Source organism: Protopterus annectens, chromosome 7.part0, assembly GCF_019279795.1.
Source record: "Protopterus annectens isolate FY-2018-M chromosome 7.part0, PAN1.0, whole genome shotgun sequence".
Taxonomy (NCBI): domain Eukaryota; kingdom Metazoa; phylum Chordata; order Ceratodontiformes; family Protopteridae; genus Protopterus; species Protopterus annectens.
This window is the reverse complement of record NC_056739.1, coordinates 1,043,732,498-1,043,748,146: the sequence shown is the minus strand read 5'-3', so window position 1 is coordinate 1,043,748,146 and position 15,649 is coordinate 1,043,732,498. Positions and strand designations below refer to the sequence as shown.

General features: G+C 38.4%; 1 protein-coding gene across 1 annotated transcript in view; it reads right to left on the bottom strand.

Moving 5' to 3' along the window:
- Nucleotides 1–15,649, bottom strand: part of SECISBP2L (SECIS binding protein 2 like) — a 1,453,372-nt gene that overhangs the window by 1,095,591 nt on the left and 342,132 nt on the right. Inside the window, exons 5-6 of the mRNA XM_044077590.1 lie at nucleotides 5,942–6,156; nucleotides 4,329–4,353 (exon numbers count right to left, since the gene is read on the bottom strand). Coding sequence (XP_043933525.1) covers nucleotides 4,329–4,353; nucleotides 5,942–6,156 — 240 coding nt within the window. The remainder of the gene's footprint in view (nucleotides 1–4,328; nucleotides 4,354–5,941; nucleotides 6,157–15,649) is intronic.

Genomic DNA, 15,649 nt, shown 5'->3' with positions numbered 1-15,649 from the left:
GTTAACATAAGATACTAGAGTGACAAAGAGAGATATTAAGATATAAGAGAGAGTCCAAATTAGTTGCAATACAAGTTATGCTTCTGGATTCCAGTATGCAGGTAGATTATGCGGACATTAAGATTTAGAAATTTAGTGAGAAGACAAGAGATGTTAGTCTGGGTTAAGACAGGTGCATAGCCAATGTGTTTTAAGGTAGGATTTAAGCCTGATTTTGAATTGTGTAAGTGATGGTAGTGAGGTTAGGTCACTGGGAAGAGAGTCCCAGGATTTACCAACGGTGTTAGAGAATAGAGAGTCCCCTGCCTTGTTGCTGGCTTTGTGTGTTAATACTAGCATTTTAGTAGCTGAGCGCAGGGTTTTAAGGTTAGAGTAGGGGATGATAAGGTTGGTAAGAATCGGTGTGTTACTAGGCTGATACAGGATTTTATAGGCAAATATTAATTGATTAAGTAGAAGTAGGTTAGGTAACTCTAGCCAGCCAAGATTTTTATAATTAATACAGTGGTGGGTCCTAAATGTAGAGCCAGTTGCAAATCTTGCAATATTGTTGTAGGAGACTACTAGTTTGTTCATATTGTTTTTTGAGAGGTTAGAATATATAGGGGAGGCATAGAGGAGGGTAGAGATTAAGTGGGTCTGGGCAATAGTAGATCTTGCTTGTGGGGTAAGAAAGGATTTGATTCTATATAGTGAGCCTAGTTTTTTGTTAACTGTTTTTATGGTATTGTTTATGTGGGCTTCAAAGTTAAGGTTATTGTCAATTAGTACCCCTAGGAGTTTTGTGTTAGAGTCAGGGGATATGATAGTTCCGTTGTTAGAAGTGACAGTAAAGTTTAGAGGTGTGTGTCTATGGGTGGGAGTAAAAAGTAGAAGTTAGTATAGTAGTATATCACTCAATTTCAACAATTTCCATTATTCTGATGTAAAATCTACAAAATACCAATTTTCTAAACCAACTTCATGAATACAACAGTCATATTTAAAAATCTGGACAGAAATGTGTTTTTAAGCCTCAAATTTATGTTTAATTTTGTGTGGAAGGACTACTTTACTTCAAAGCACAGTAACAAATAATTTGGCTGGTAAAACTCAATTTAATACATATAAAAATTGCAGGTTACAATTTTATAACTAGGACATTCATGGCTATGTACTCTACAGATATTAACACACTCAAGAAACTTCTACTGGTTAAGCAATATCACCTGCAAAAGCAACCCCCTTTTTATGTTTGTTCATTTGTTAACTAGGGGAGCAGACTGGTTTTCAAATTCTTACCAACAAAGACATTGGCCACAGCAGCACATGTAATTAAGTAAATATGGATGGTAAGCAGCAGACAATCAAGCAGCAAGTTTTTAGGAGACTGGAAGAAGCCACAGTACCTGGAGAAAAGTCATACAAACACAAGGAAAATGTAAACAAAGATGGTAAATGACAAGTCATGACTGCAACCCAGACCATGAAGCTGTGAGGAACATACCTTGGCAGCTGTCCCATACTGTGGTTCTTGATTTACTGCTTTACTGTCAACTTACTTTTTTTCTTACTGTTCAGATGATTTTTAACAAAAAGACTTCATCATTTGAAAAGTTGATATTCACTTAACAGGTCTATATTAAAACATTGAACACTTAAAACAGCGAACGATGTTTCATCGACCCTATTTCAGCGAAAGCTGAAAATGTCGACACCTCAGAACAGCAATTTCTTTCCTAGGGAAAGAAATAGCTGTTCCAACAGATACCTTAACCCGAATTCTACCCCCCCCCCATAAAAAGTAAACAGCTGAAAACACATACACACGTAACTCAACCATACATCTAATGCAAAAAAAAAAAAAGTAAACATTTTAAAACATATGCACTTACCTTAACCCACACCCTAACCCTAAGGTCAGTAACTGTTGCACATTTACACTCGGGAGCTATACCAGATAAGGGAATCGCTGAGACCACACTACAGTGCAGAACACGGCAAAGCAACAAAGTGGTCAAGCAACTTCTTTCCCAGGGAAAGAATTTGCTGAACAGCTGCTTCGCTGTTTTGCCTGTTCACTCTTTAGGTGTCGATGAAAACGCATTTGACAAAATGCGTTTTCGTCATTCGAATAGGAACCCCACTTAACACGTTAAACATTCCTAATTATCAGTTACATACTTACTGTCTTGCCAGATGTAACTATACTGTCTTGCCAGATGTAACTATACAACAATTTGTATATAAACCCATCTCTGCAAAATGGATCACAGACACTTGCTTGGAATGCATAAACTTGATTCACAACTGCTCACATACTGGATCATTATCTTAAATGGTCATGCCTTTTTGCTCATTGCTCTAAACATGCACACTTGCCTGACAGTAATCAATCTTTAAAGATGCACCAAACTTGGAGTAAGAGGACAAGCCCCCTCAACTATGGTGCAGGGGTAGGCTTCCAAACAAAATCCCTTTTTTCCATCATAACTGTTCATAAACTAAGCAGGAGGAGAAGAATGCATGCACTCAAGTAGTCGCTTACAACCAAGTCTGAGTGTGGTAGTACTGGATATAGTATAATACAGTGATATGCAAAGAGAATATAAGGAATAATTCCCAGCGAATGCCGCCCCCCCAATGCATTTTGCAATTTTTTTTTTATTTCTGCACTTCTAATCTCGATATAACGCACCAGTAAAATGTGTTAAATTCATAGGCGGGTAGCTTTTAAACAGGTGAGCACAGGAACTCCAACAATGAATAGGAGGGTACCAAATCAGCTGCAAATACACCTTGTCAGCTGACTGGCTACCACTAACAGCTGGTGTCTGGTGGGTAACCATCTGAAATGTTGGGACCCACTCTAAGACATATCGACTTTCAAAATTCTCTCTTCTCCTTCATTTCAATAGGGAGCAGCCTGAGCAGCTTGTTGGTAGCCTCAGGTGAAATGCTTCACTCAGCCAAAAGTATTAACAATAGAATCCTCTTCTTAATGTGATACAATCAAAACATTTTATGGGTTTACTGCAGCCTTAGATGGGCAGCACAGCCAAATACTAGGCATGCTGCCCATGTGTAATCTAGGCTGTGGAGTGCAATATGGATTCCACTATACCATGCCAATGCATTTTGCAATTTTTTTTTTATTTCTGCACTTCTAATCTCGATAAAACGCACCAGTAAAATGTGTTAAATTCATAGGCAGGGTACCTTTTAAACAGGTGAGCACAGGAACTCCAACAATGAATAGGAGGGTACCAAATCAGCTGCAAATACACCTTGTCAGCTGACTGGCTACCACTAACAGCTGGTGTCTGGTGGGTAACCATCTGAAATGTTGGGACCCACTCTAAGACATATCGACTTTCAAAATTCTCTCTTCTCCTTCATTTCAATAGGGAGCAGCCTGAGCAGCTTGTTGGTAGCCTCAGGTGAAATGCTTCACTCAGCCAAAAGTATTAACAATAGAATCCTCTTCTTAATGTGATACAATCAAAACATTTTATGGGTTTACTGCAGCCTTAGATGGGCAGCACAGCCAAATACTAGGCATGCTGCCCATGTGTAATCTAGGCTGTGGAGTGCAATATGGATTCCACTATACCATGCCAGGTCAGAGTGAAAGGAGGTCACTTTTTACTTTTCCCATTTTCTAACTTACAAATGGATATGGTATTCTGCATCCTATAAATGTCGTTATGAGTATAGCTTCTCTTTAAACAGCCGTAGACAGGCCATGCAGAGCAACATACACTTCATAAAAAAGGTCAAAGCAAGCAAAATTAAATTCTAGGGAAGGAGGTGACTGTCTATAAGCATGCAGAGGTCTGCATGCATGCAGCTCAACTGTGCATCACCTATACAGGCAAGTGAAATGTAAACACTAAAATGCTAATTTGCAATGCAACAACCTGAACCAAAGGAATTACTCCACATAATACTGAATAATAAACACGGCACCATCAAGGTTGTCTAGTGTTTAAGACTTCCGTCTCACAGCACCAGCGTTTGGGACTCATTGTCACTGTTGGCATGGAGTTTGAATTTTCTCCTCTTGTCTGTGTGAGTTTTGTCAAGACATTTGGGTTTACATCTACTTCACAAAACATGCAGATGTACCAGCAGCTCTAAATTGTACATGCTCTTGTAGACGATTAATGGCTGAAAACAGGACGAAGACTAATTAACTTTCCAGTAAAAAAATAAACTCATGCCTACCCACTGCACTGTACTTCAAATGAGTACAGAGATAAAATTTTCATATTACTAAATGAAAAAGTCACACAAATGAAACATCACATAAAACTAGTAAATTACAAGTTAGTGCAACATACACATACCTGTATTTATGGCAGCCTCTCCAGCCTAAAAAAACAGAAACAAAATTAATGCAGCATAGTTTAACAAATACACTACACTTCACTTGTTAAACTATGCAGCATAGTTTAACAAATACACTACACTTCACTGAAAATGCTCATCTCTAGTCCACATCATAGTTTAGAATTTGGTATCGTACACATTTTAACTATTACTATCAAAAGTGACAAACATCAGTATTGACATCATATCTCTTCCACATCATGGTGCTATACTAAACTTATTAGGAGAAACTGTTGGATTCTCAAAGCTGACCAGACTTGTCTAAAAGTCAAATATCACCCTTCGGTCCAAAACTAGGTTCAAGAACAGTGTCTAGCCAAGCACCAATTAATGCCACAATACGCAGTTGGAGAGTGACAGTGGGTGTAAATACTAAGCAAGTGTCAACACACTGAAGAACAGGCCAATTACAAAGATAGGAAAACAATAAATTATGCCATTACTGAGAGTGCTAAAATGCAGACTTTGTAAGAAGACATTCTGTTAACTTGTCAGTACTGTGGTCTAAGTTACCAGCATGAAGCTGTGCTGAAATTTCACCAGTAATATCTACTTGGCATTTAATTTATTCTCCAGTAACTTGTCTAGTCCAGTTCACCTTCACAAGGCAGCTATAGTGTAACTCTGCAGTCAATGAATGCATGGTTGGGAGGGTGGCCTAATGGTTAAGGTGTTTGCCTTGCAAGCACAAGGTGCAGGGTTTCAGTCTCACAAGGGATAATTGGCTAGGCTTAAAATGGCTCACAGGGCAGTTAGCTTAGTACTAATCTATGAACCTATGAATCTATGAACCTACAAGACAGTGGAAAAAAAAAATGAAAGAGTCACCTAACTCCTGTAGGACATGTACACAAACATGAAATGCTCACCTATGGGCAATCTGGAAGATCACCAATTCACCTATGGCAGATTCTTTACATGCTGGAGGAAAACTATTTTACCTTTTCACTAAAAAAATACTGCAGCACTTCTTGCCTCACAGGACTTGGTCTGCCAGTTGAGATGTTGACTGGGATGCTTTCTGTGGAGACTTTGCATGCCCTCCCTGTGTTCATATGGGGTTTCCCCATGTGCTCCAGCTTTCTCCCAAGTCTCAAAGACATGCCATACATGAACTATTAATCTGCTAAAACTGCTATAAACCATGCATGCTTTGTGCATGTGCATCCTGTACTGAGCTGACATCCCATCTAATGCAAGTCTCTGCTTTGTACCAGCTGAAAGATGACACATGCTACAACACTCCAACAACCTGAAATTAATTAGGCAGGTTAACCGGAGAATAAGCAAATTAATGATCTACATAAAATATACACTATATCTGCTTAGATTTGGTGCTGAAAATAGTTCTGCTGTAAACTGACAGAGAAAGCACAACAGCTGAAATGCTGCCCGCCTCCACCATCACCACCACACAAAAAATCTACCTATAGACAGTTTTTTTGGTATTGGCACACCACTGAACAACTGCGGACAGAACCTTGTGCCTTAGCAAACCCAACAATTAAAAATAAATGACAGCAATATGAATGTAACACACAGCAATGCATACATACAGCTCTTCACTTACACTGGTATTCCTGACATTCATGGCTATAGCTTGGTTATGACCATGTTTTGGACTACAATAGCCACTATCACTATCAATATCTGCTTCACTGGTCCCCTGTTCACTGGAAGATTCTGCTGTAGGTTGTAATGCTCTCCGCCTCCTTGTTTTTGGCTTCCACATCCCTGAACTTGAACTTTCACAGAGAGATTTACTTGCAATATCTGATGGAAAATCTGTAACACAAAATGACAAAGACTGAAGAAAATACAAACAGACATCAGATTTTTTTATCATTCTATGCACCTCAACTCAATTCCAACTTTAAATGTTTAAATACTGAACACTGCAATAAGATCAAATAAAGAAAACTGGGTCCACTATGCTTTAACTTTGAACACTTTTTGTACGAAATGAAAAAAAAAAGCCTACAGATCTCTTAAAAACTGTACAAGGTGCACACACTTACCAGTAACGATGCAGTCAAGTCCACAAAAAGGTACCTGGAAGAGAAAGCTCTATAACAGAAATCTAAAAGAACATCCAGAAAACCACTAGCAGATCCCGGATTGTCATCAGAAGAGAAGAGAACAGAAGTGTGGATGTGCTGGCACATAAGACGCCATTACCATTATGAGATAAGCTCATAGAGAGATGCTACATATGTGGCCCATGAAACCACTGACGAGCCTAACACTTTCCAATTGCCACTGGGTACTGTGCGGTTAAGTAACTTGCTCAGTGTCACAAAGTAGCCAAATGGTGGCTTAGGGATTACAGGAAGCTGCATTTTTAAAATATCAAAGCCTTGAGCCTCTGTATAGGCTAACATAAACCAGCGATAATAATAAAGCAATCACTGATTTACTTGGATGCTGACCTAGTCTGAAGAATCTATATAACCCTGAAGTGAGTCATAGTTATACGAGCAACAAATGTTGATTGTAAATCAATACATAGATAATTACACAAATATATAAAACTAAAGAAGAGGATAAAGTACCGTTGTGTGAAAAACTTACCACAACTGTACATGTCTGAATGATCATTGTTGCAGTATTAATAACCTATGGGATATCCTTCTATGGATAGCCATATGACTGGCCAGCAAACCAAAGCCTAGGTACACTTCCCTAATGCTGAACATATGACCTCAGTCCAATGGAGACACAGGTACAAAAAGGATTGATGAATGCAAAATACCTCAGGACTTTCTTGCCCCAGACATGCAGTTGATGTAGAAGTAAAGGCAACTATATGCATAAGTACAAGTCAAAAAGAGGTGAAACACACAAAATAACCCACCTCAGGCAAACTAAATAAAAAAGAAAGAAAGACAGAAAGGGGGAGGGAGGAGATGTAGTACTGTGACACTGATCAGTAGGACATCTACTGTTATGCCAAGTTCTTACACAACTCTACTACATCACTCCATGATCACTGTTGCAATATTAATAACCTATGGAAAAATCCCAAAGCTGCCTAAGAAGATAGGAATGAGGAATCCTGAACATGGCTACAGTCCGAAAGACCTAGCAAAGTCAAACAAGCAAACCCTGCTTTATTCTTAGAAAAAAAACATCAATCTTGATCTTGTAATTTTTGTGAAAATGTAAAGAGAACAAGTAGCTGCTTCACTGAAATTTGAAGAAAGCCCCTGGACAAACAGCAGCTGTAGTGGAATGGGCCTTAACTGGAGCCCAGAAGCTGCTTACCAAGGAAAAATTTTCAAAAAGAGACAGTTATGAAATTCAATCCAATTAGAAACTGTTTATCTAAAAACAGGAACACCCACTTTTTTAAGCTGGAAACAAGACAAAAAGCTGATCAGCCTTCCTGATGGACTTGGTTTTGACTAAATAAAACTGGAGCTGCTTATGGACATCCAAAGCATGTAGGATTCTTCCCCCTGAATTTTGAGGTGAAGGAAAATGTCGGCAAGTTAATGGTCTAATTTAACGGTAATTCATTAACCAGTTTTGCAATAAAAGGGGAATTAGTAAGGCAAGTAACACTATCCTTATGAAGGATAAAAAATATTGGAAGAGCCAGCCATTAAGGCTTGCAACACTGAAATCCACTTAGCAGAAATCTGAGACACTAACAACACAGTTTTTGAAGAAAAAAAGCTAAGAGATGCAGAAGATGCAAGCTCAAAAGAGTATATGGTAAGCATTTCCATAATATAGTTCAAATCTCAAGAAGGAGAGACAGCCTTTCTTGGTGGTCTAATATAAAGGATGCCTTTCAAAACCTGTTTCACCTCAAATCGACAAAGACAGTGGTGGATCCAAGAAAAGACATGCAACAATGGCTGACAGATGAGCTTTAATAGAAGAAAGTATCAGCCCAGCAGTAAGTGACTCACACAAACTGCAATAGTAGGATTACCCATCCAGTAAGGTCCCTGATTCTGTCTATGGCACCAAATGGAAATTCCCTTCTATTTGAAGACAAAAGATTTTCCACTATTTGGTTTTCTAGCCTCTTATAAAACCTTAGGAATATCTCCAGAGAACTGGTGTATAAACAGAATTAAAACTATCACACAGGGAGTCAGATTAAAAGTAAATAGGCTTGGATGGACCAAGGAGCTTTTGTTGTGTGTAAGCAAATCCATCCTGTGAAGAAACATGAGATAATTGTCCTTGGCCAGATGAAACACAAGGGGGAACTAATGCTGCGTGGGTCAAAAGGGAGTCACCAACAAGATTTTTTGTTTGTCCTCCTTGATCTTCAGAAGGACTTTTGAAATCAAAGGAATTGAATAAAAAGCAGAAATGAACCTCCTTTTTGAAAGAAAGGTCATGGTGTCCATTCTCATGCCTGATGATTAGGTAGTCTTGAACAAACCAGTGTAAACTGTCTGTTGTGTAAGGCAAAAAGATCTATAACTGGAGTACCCCATTGATGGGCATTTTCCAGAACGATCTGTCTAACATCCATTTGTGAAGATCTACTCAAAAGGTCTGCAACTGTGTTTCTCCCTGAGAATATATACAGACCCTGGAGAAAAACTGAGTTGAGTTGCTGTTTTATAAGCTACCACAACCAATATGCAAAGGCAACAAGACTTGCTGCACCTCTGCTTGTTGATGCACCAAATATCTGTGGTGCTGTCTTTGAAGACCTGAAGAGGACCCAGAGTCCAGAGGTGATGCAGGGACTGAAGAGTTAAATTAAGTAGTCTCATTGCCTTTATATTGATATTGTCTCCTCTTTCTTTCCAGGACCAAATCCCCTGAACCTGACATCCCTGGAATAAGCACCCAATGCCAGATCCAAGGCATATGTTAATAGATCTTGGTAAGGGGGAGGAAAACCGAACAGGCATTCCCAGACGGAGTGAAACCTGTTTTTTTTTTCTCCAAGAAATCATCCTGATGACAAGCAGAAGAGGAATTCTGAAAGTTAATGCATGACGATCCTGAGTTCTAACAGGCTTCAGATACCGCTGTATCTTACTCTTATGGAGTCGGGCCAAAGGAACCATTGGAATCATTGATGTCATGTAGCCTACATTTGCAAGGATATCCCTTGCATTTGTCATCTCCAAAGAAATAAGACTCAAAGTAATCAACCAGAAAAGTAACCACGCCTTCTGGTGAAAGAAAACTGTCATTGAAAAGTTATTGATCCTACAAGCCCAAGAAAATCCAACCCTGAAAAGGAATTAAGCAAGACGTCTTCAGGTTCTTTGTGAACTCTAGCCCAGCTAGAAAGTCCATTACAAAATGCAAATGATGCAGAAGAAGCTCCTGGGTAGGAACCCTAATGAGAAGGTTGTATAGATTAAGAAATACTTGAATATCTTGAAGTCTGTAGAAGACCCTGACAAGAGCTAGGCACTTTGTGAATATATCTGGGACAGTAAAATGACCAAAGAGTAAAGCAGAAATTGAAAATGCTATGAAGACACAAAGTAAGAATTTCTTGAAATGCAGATGAATAGGAATATGAAGATAGTTTTCCTTTAAAGCCAAAGTAAGCCTGTGGAAAAATTTTGGACTTTCATGAAAGTGTCCAGGCAGGAGAGATAAAAAATGGGTCTCCAAGTCTCCTTCTTTCTGGGAACTTAAAATATTCTTGAGTCAAACCCTGTTCTTTATGAATGAAGAGAAACCACTTTTATTGCACCCTTAAAAAGATATCTCAAAGAAAATGCAGAACAAGATGAAACTGGCTTTGAGGAGGCTGAAGAATTCTTGAAGGACAAGGGACCTCCTTCCAAGAAATTTTGTATCCTCCCTTGACGATGGACAGAATCCATTTGTCTGAAGTCATCATCTGTGAAACTGGCAGAGAGAGAGAATGCTTTTGAGATGGATAACCAAGAAATGCCGAAGGTGGGAAAATCTGGAAGAGGAAGCTTATTACTCACAAGGCAGGTGATTTATCCATAAAGGAAGGCTTAGAACCTCAGTAGATTTGAGTCTTTTCCTGAAGTCTCCTCCTTTGAGGTCTCCTAACCTTCTGAGAAGATTTCAGATCTTTATACAAGAAAATTACCAGCTTTAGGAGGACGATTTCTCTGAAGTTTACACAGAGAAGAAAGAAAAAGATTTGTTTTAGGTTCTGCATGACTTTACCTTGCTCATGTAAGGATTTGAAAAATTCTGCAGCTACAACCCCCCCCCCCCCCAAAAAAAAAAACCCAGTCTATTCAAAGAAAAGTCCAGTAATTAAGCCTCAACATCTTCAGGTTAAGACTGAAGTCTAGGTCATGAAAACCTATGAAGAACTTAACCAGTAGCCGCAGCCCTCAAAAGGGGCATCTTTGCATCATAAAAGTGTGAGCACCCCAGACCTGGCCTAAGGCATCTGTGGTCAGGGCTGAATTTAGATTGGTTGGTTTCAAGGAAATCTCCTCTTTTTTTGTACTACTTGCCAATCTATTCCCTTTTCCTTTTTTTCAAACAAGAAATATTTTAATGAATGATCACGTATGACATAGGCAATTATATATTTATATACGCGAAAACAAGCCATATTGACATATTTTTAGCTGCAAACATAACACAACACTTATAATCTACACTGTCAAACATTACATAGTTAATTCTCATCTTTTCTTTTAAATCTCATTCCTCCTCCAAAACGTTATTCTGCATATATTGCTCCCGCAATTCCTATTTTTTTCTATGTAATTTGTTCCTACCCTTTTCTAAAGTTTCTATTTCCAGTTATTTCAACTTTGTTATTATATTCACTACTTTTAGTGCAACTGGTTTAGACTTTGATTTCCATTTTCTAGCAATTGCTTTTTTGGCATAATTAGACTCAGCAAGGCCTTACTATGTCTAGGCAAGTCCGATTCTGTACCATAGCTCAAAAAATCATTTCCTCAGTTATACCAATTCTCACATCCAGCATCTCCAATACAATATTCTAGAGGGAACTTTCAAAGTTCACCAACTCATTACACTCCCAGAAAATATGTTCTTAATTATCTCTTTCTTCTCCATCACACTTCCAACATTTGCTACCTACCTGAAGAAAGATTATCACTGGAGTCTACTTGGGGTATAAAAATACCTATGTAAACACTTCCATGAAAAGATCCTAAACATTCTGACTTTGTTACATATTTCGGAGACATACATATATCCCCAACTTTTTCTTTGTGAATTGCTTATCCAATATCTCTTCCTAATCCTAACCTCCTCAGACTGATTCTTATAGCTACCATGAAAAATGTTATTTGCTCTACTAATTATCTATTTTTTAACAGCAGCTTTTGTTCAAGATTCTACTAAAACACTACCAGTGCTGGTCTTTTACTTAGAAGCCCCCAATTTCCTTCTCTTCACCTATACTCTGATATCAATTCTTGATAGGGAAATAGCAATCTCTAGCCTGCAGTCCAAATAAATTCTTGGCCTCTTCCAACTCCATTACCTTTCCCCCTCTAATTATTTGCTCCCAATACCTTGGTTCCTTTGCCAGTTTTCTCCAGTAAATTCCAGCGCCTTCTTGCCGATTGCCTGTATCATTAACTGCAGTCATCCCCATCATCAGAATCTCCTTTCTCCATTCCAGTGTTGGTTTAGTTCTTAGAATATGTTTGGATAATTTATGAATATAATCCTGTATGGTTACGGTTATTCTCCATAAGGATTTGCATCCAAAATCACAGTCTCCCCTCATTTCTTGAGCTTCCCCCAAACTTTATCATCCCTTTTCACTTTGAATTATAGCTTTCTGCTTGTGTTATGTATGGCAGCCTTAACTGTGTAGCTCTGAAATATCCCCTTCAAATCAGGTAATTCCAAACCACCTTGTTCTAGTGGAAGAATCAGTTTATCCCATTTGGCTCTTGCTGTCTTTTCATCCCAGATAAATCATTCAGATCTTTATTAATTGCTCTCCACAATGTTTCCTGTGGTTGATAAAATATGCCTCATCTGAGTATAAAACTAAATGGACTGGAAACATTTTGACTGCTTGTATTTTGCTCTCCATATCCACAAAATAGAGCTTCCAATTTCTCACTTTTTGTATTATCCTTTGTTTAATCTCTTCCCACATATCCTTAGCTGCCACAACAGAATCCATTTTAATCCATACTCCTAAGTACTTAATTTTATCATGTCCCCATAAATATGGATATTGCTGAACTAATTTGTGTGTTGGTATATAGTTTACAGCTATTGACTTTGTTTTAACTTCATTGATTTTGTATCCCAAAAACAGCTGGAACTGTATCAAAATGTTCCATAACACTGAAAAGTCCTTTTCTGATTTTATAAGGTATAAAATAATATCATCTGCAAATCTTTTCAAAGCTTTTCTCAACCACCATATCAATTATATCCTTGACTGAGTCCCTTATTTTCTTTGCCAATGGTTCTAGATATAATGCAAGTAACAAAGGGGAAAGAGGACATCCCTGCCTGGTTCCTCAGCTCAAACAGAAATTATCAGGGAACCCATCCACTTTAATTTTTGCCTCTGATCTCTCATATATCCTCCTAATCAACTTTATCATTTTATCAAGGAATGCAAATGCTTCCATTCCCCTGTTCATAAAATCCCAGCTTACTCTGTCAAATGTTTTCTCTACACCAAGACCCACCAACAACAACCGTATTTTCTTACATCCTTCTTCTCTCAGGATCATCTTAGCTCTGTTAACATTGTCAAATGTTTTGCTTTCCCTCCACAAAACCACATTGATCAATACCTATCAATTTTGGCATCGCCTTTGCCATTCTTTTAGCCACTGAAGTGCCTATATTACTTGAACCTAAACAAGGAGAAAAAGAAAGAATGGAAAGGGGGGGGGGACTATTTACTTTAGCATTCCTATTACACTATAAACAACTGAGAAGGCTTTACTTTATAGCATGCAGATTATGTCATGCATTATAAAAATACTACTGTTAAGAACAACATTTTGTTTTACTTACAGTTGATTCTTTCCTTCCTCTTCCCGTCCCCTAAATGTCCTTCTTCCTTTGGAGCCCCCTATAAATTTGACAAAGGCAAAAAAGTCCAATATTTCCAGGTTTTCTAGTTCTGTCATGTTTCACAAATATAATTAATGTTTTGTAATCCCACATTTAATTTTCACTTTCCGAGTTGCTGGTTTTCTTCCTGTTGACCTCCATCTCCCATTTCCAGCTGTTGCTTAATTTCCAAACATATTCCCAGTTCTTTTACAACTTGTGGTTTTTTCTTCTTTCTCTCAAGCATTTTCCTTTGAAACATTTGAAAAGGTTTCACTAGCACAGTCTCTCTATGGGCTTTATTACCGGAAGAAAATGAAGTAGAATGTCCTTCTGTTTCATAGCTCACTTTTTGTTGGACAGGCTTTTATGTTTCCTCCTTACCATGTTCTGCATCAAAAAATTATTATGACCCTCCAGTAAAGAATATTCTGAAAACAGGTGGATATAGAAGTTTGAATCTCATGCCTGCTTCTAGACTTTCCTGATTAGTGGAATAAATTTACTCCCCTTCAGCTTGGTATACAGTGAATAATTATTTGCCACATGCACTTTACTGTCTTCCACTTTTAGTACTTGCCCTTCTGCTACAATTTTGCCAGAAGCATCTCCATCTGATGACATGACTGCATCTTTACTATTAAAGGTCTAGGTTGCTTTCTCATGGCCAGGTTTGGAGAATACACACAATGTGCCCTTTCAATTAAGAACTCCTGCTGTGGAATACCAGTCCAGTTGCTTATTTGTACTTTCATAAAATTAATACAGTCTGCTCCTTCCAGCTTCTATTGCAGAGCAGAAAATCTCAGGATTTCCCTACGTCCATTCTCCTCTAATTCTGTTTTTTGAAACCTCTCTTCTTGAGCAGTCTCATTCAGCCATCCTTTTATTTTGACCTCTGATTTTTGCAGTTTTACCACGTCATCTGAATAGATGTTTAAAGCTTCTTCCATTTTTTCCAGCCTTTTATTATTGGAGTTGATATTCTCCTTCAGTGTTTCATTTATTTAAATCAACTCTGAGTACATCTGACTTATTTTTTCAAGTGGGTTACCGGAAGTCATGCCTTGCACCAAAGCTGGAGCTCACACTCCTTTTTTGCTCAACAGCTGTAGAATTCTTCCCAGTCAGTATCTTCTCCTCACCTTTTGGGATTGATTTTCTTTCAGGTTCTCTGAATTTCTTTTTTCATGGCATCCAAACAGTGCACTTACTATCCAGCAACTGAAATTTTCTAAAAAGATAAATTCACTGGCTCTCTTTTCTAAGTTTCCATTTTCACATTAGGAGAGCTGAACTTAAGCTGTTACTCAGTGTACAACCACCTTGGAAGTTGCCAATATATTCCCCTTCAATACAAGACGATACTTGTACGGTAATGCCCAAGGGGTGTACCTGTTGGTTCTATGTATTCTTCCAGAACCAATTTAATTTCCACATACATAGACTGAATAGGGGAAATCATCAGGACGATGCGTACAATATACTTTAGTGTCTACTAGGGATTGCCTGCCATGATTTGGAACAACTCGACTACAAGCTGTCCATTTACTATCAGAAAGAAGGCTCTGCTGAGGTTAGCATATAGAAGGGCCTCAAGAAAAACTATTCTGTTTGAAAACCAAGGATGTGACTTCTGCATTTTGAGACTGAATTTCAGGCAGCTTAAACATTTAAGAGTATATTCTAGTGCCCTCTGCATCTCCTGTACTGTCCGAGCTTGGCTCCGGCATGTGTCCAGGTAATGGTGCATGTGAATGCCTTTGATTCTGTGTGTGCTATCACTGGTGCCAGGCATTTTATAAATACCCTGAGAGCAGTAGGTAACCAAAGGGCAATGGAGTAAACTCGTAATGAAATTCCCTCACCGCAAACCTCAAGAATCTCCCTGACAATGAGGATATTCAAGTAGGTATCTTTGAGATCTTGTGTAAGAAGTAGACTTTGAGGACTTCGCAACAGAAGAAGTATACACAGACTTAACATTTTGAATTTTGGTACTTTTAGGAACTTGTTTAACTTTACAGGTCTCATGACTGGTCTTCAGGGTCCATCTTTCCTTGGAACTAGGAACAGCCTTAAGTAGATCCCCTCTCCTTCATTTATGAGAACTTTCTCTATAGTACCTTGAGGCAGCATCTCTACAGGAACTGCTGCTACCATTTTTTCCTTGGTCTAGTAACACAGGAGGGATACGGTTTTATTAGTTTTCTGATGAAGTGTAGTTTGTAACCCTTGAGGACTTTATTTAGGACTATGCCAATGCTGGAAGCAGGGGGGC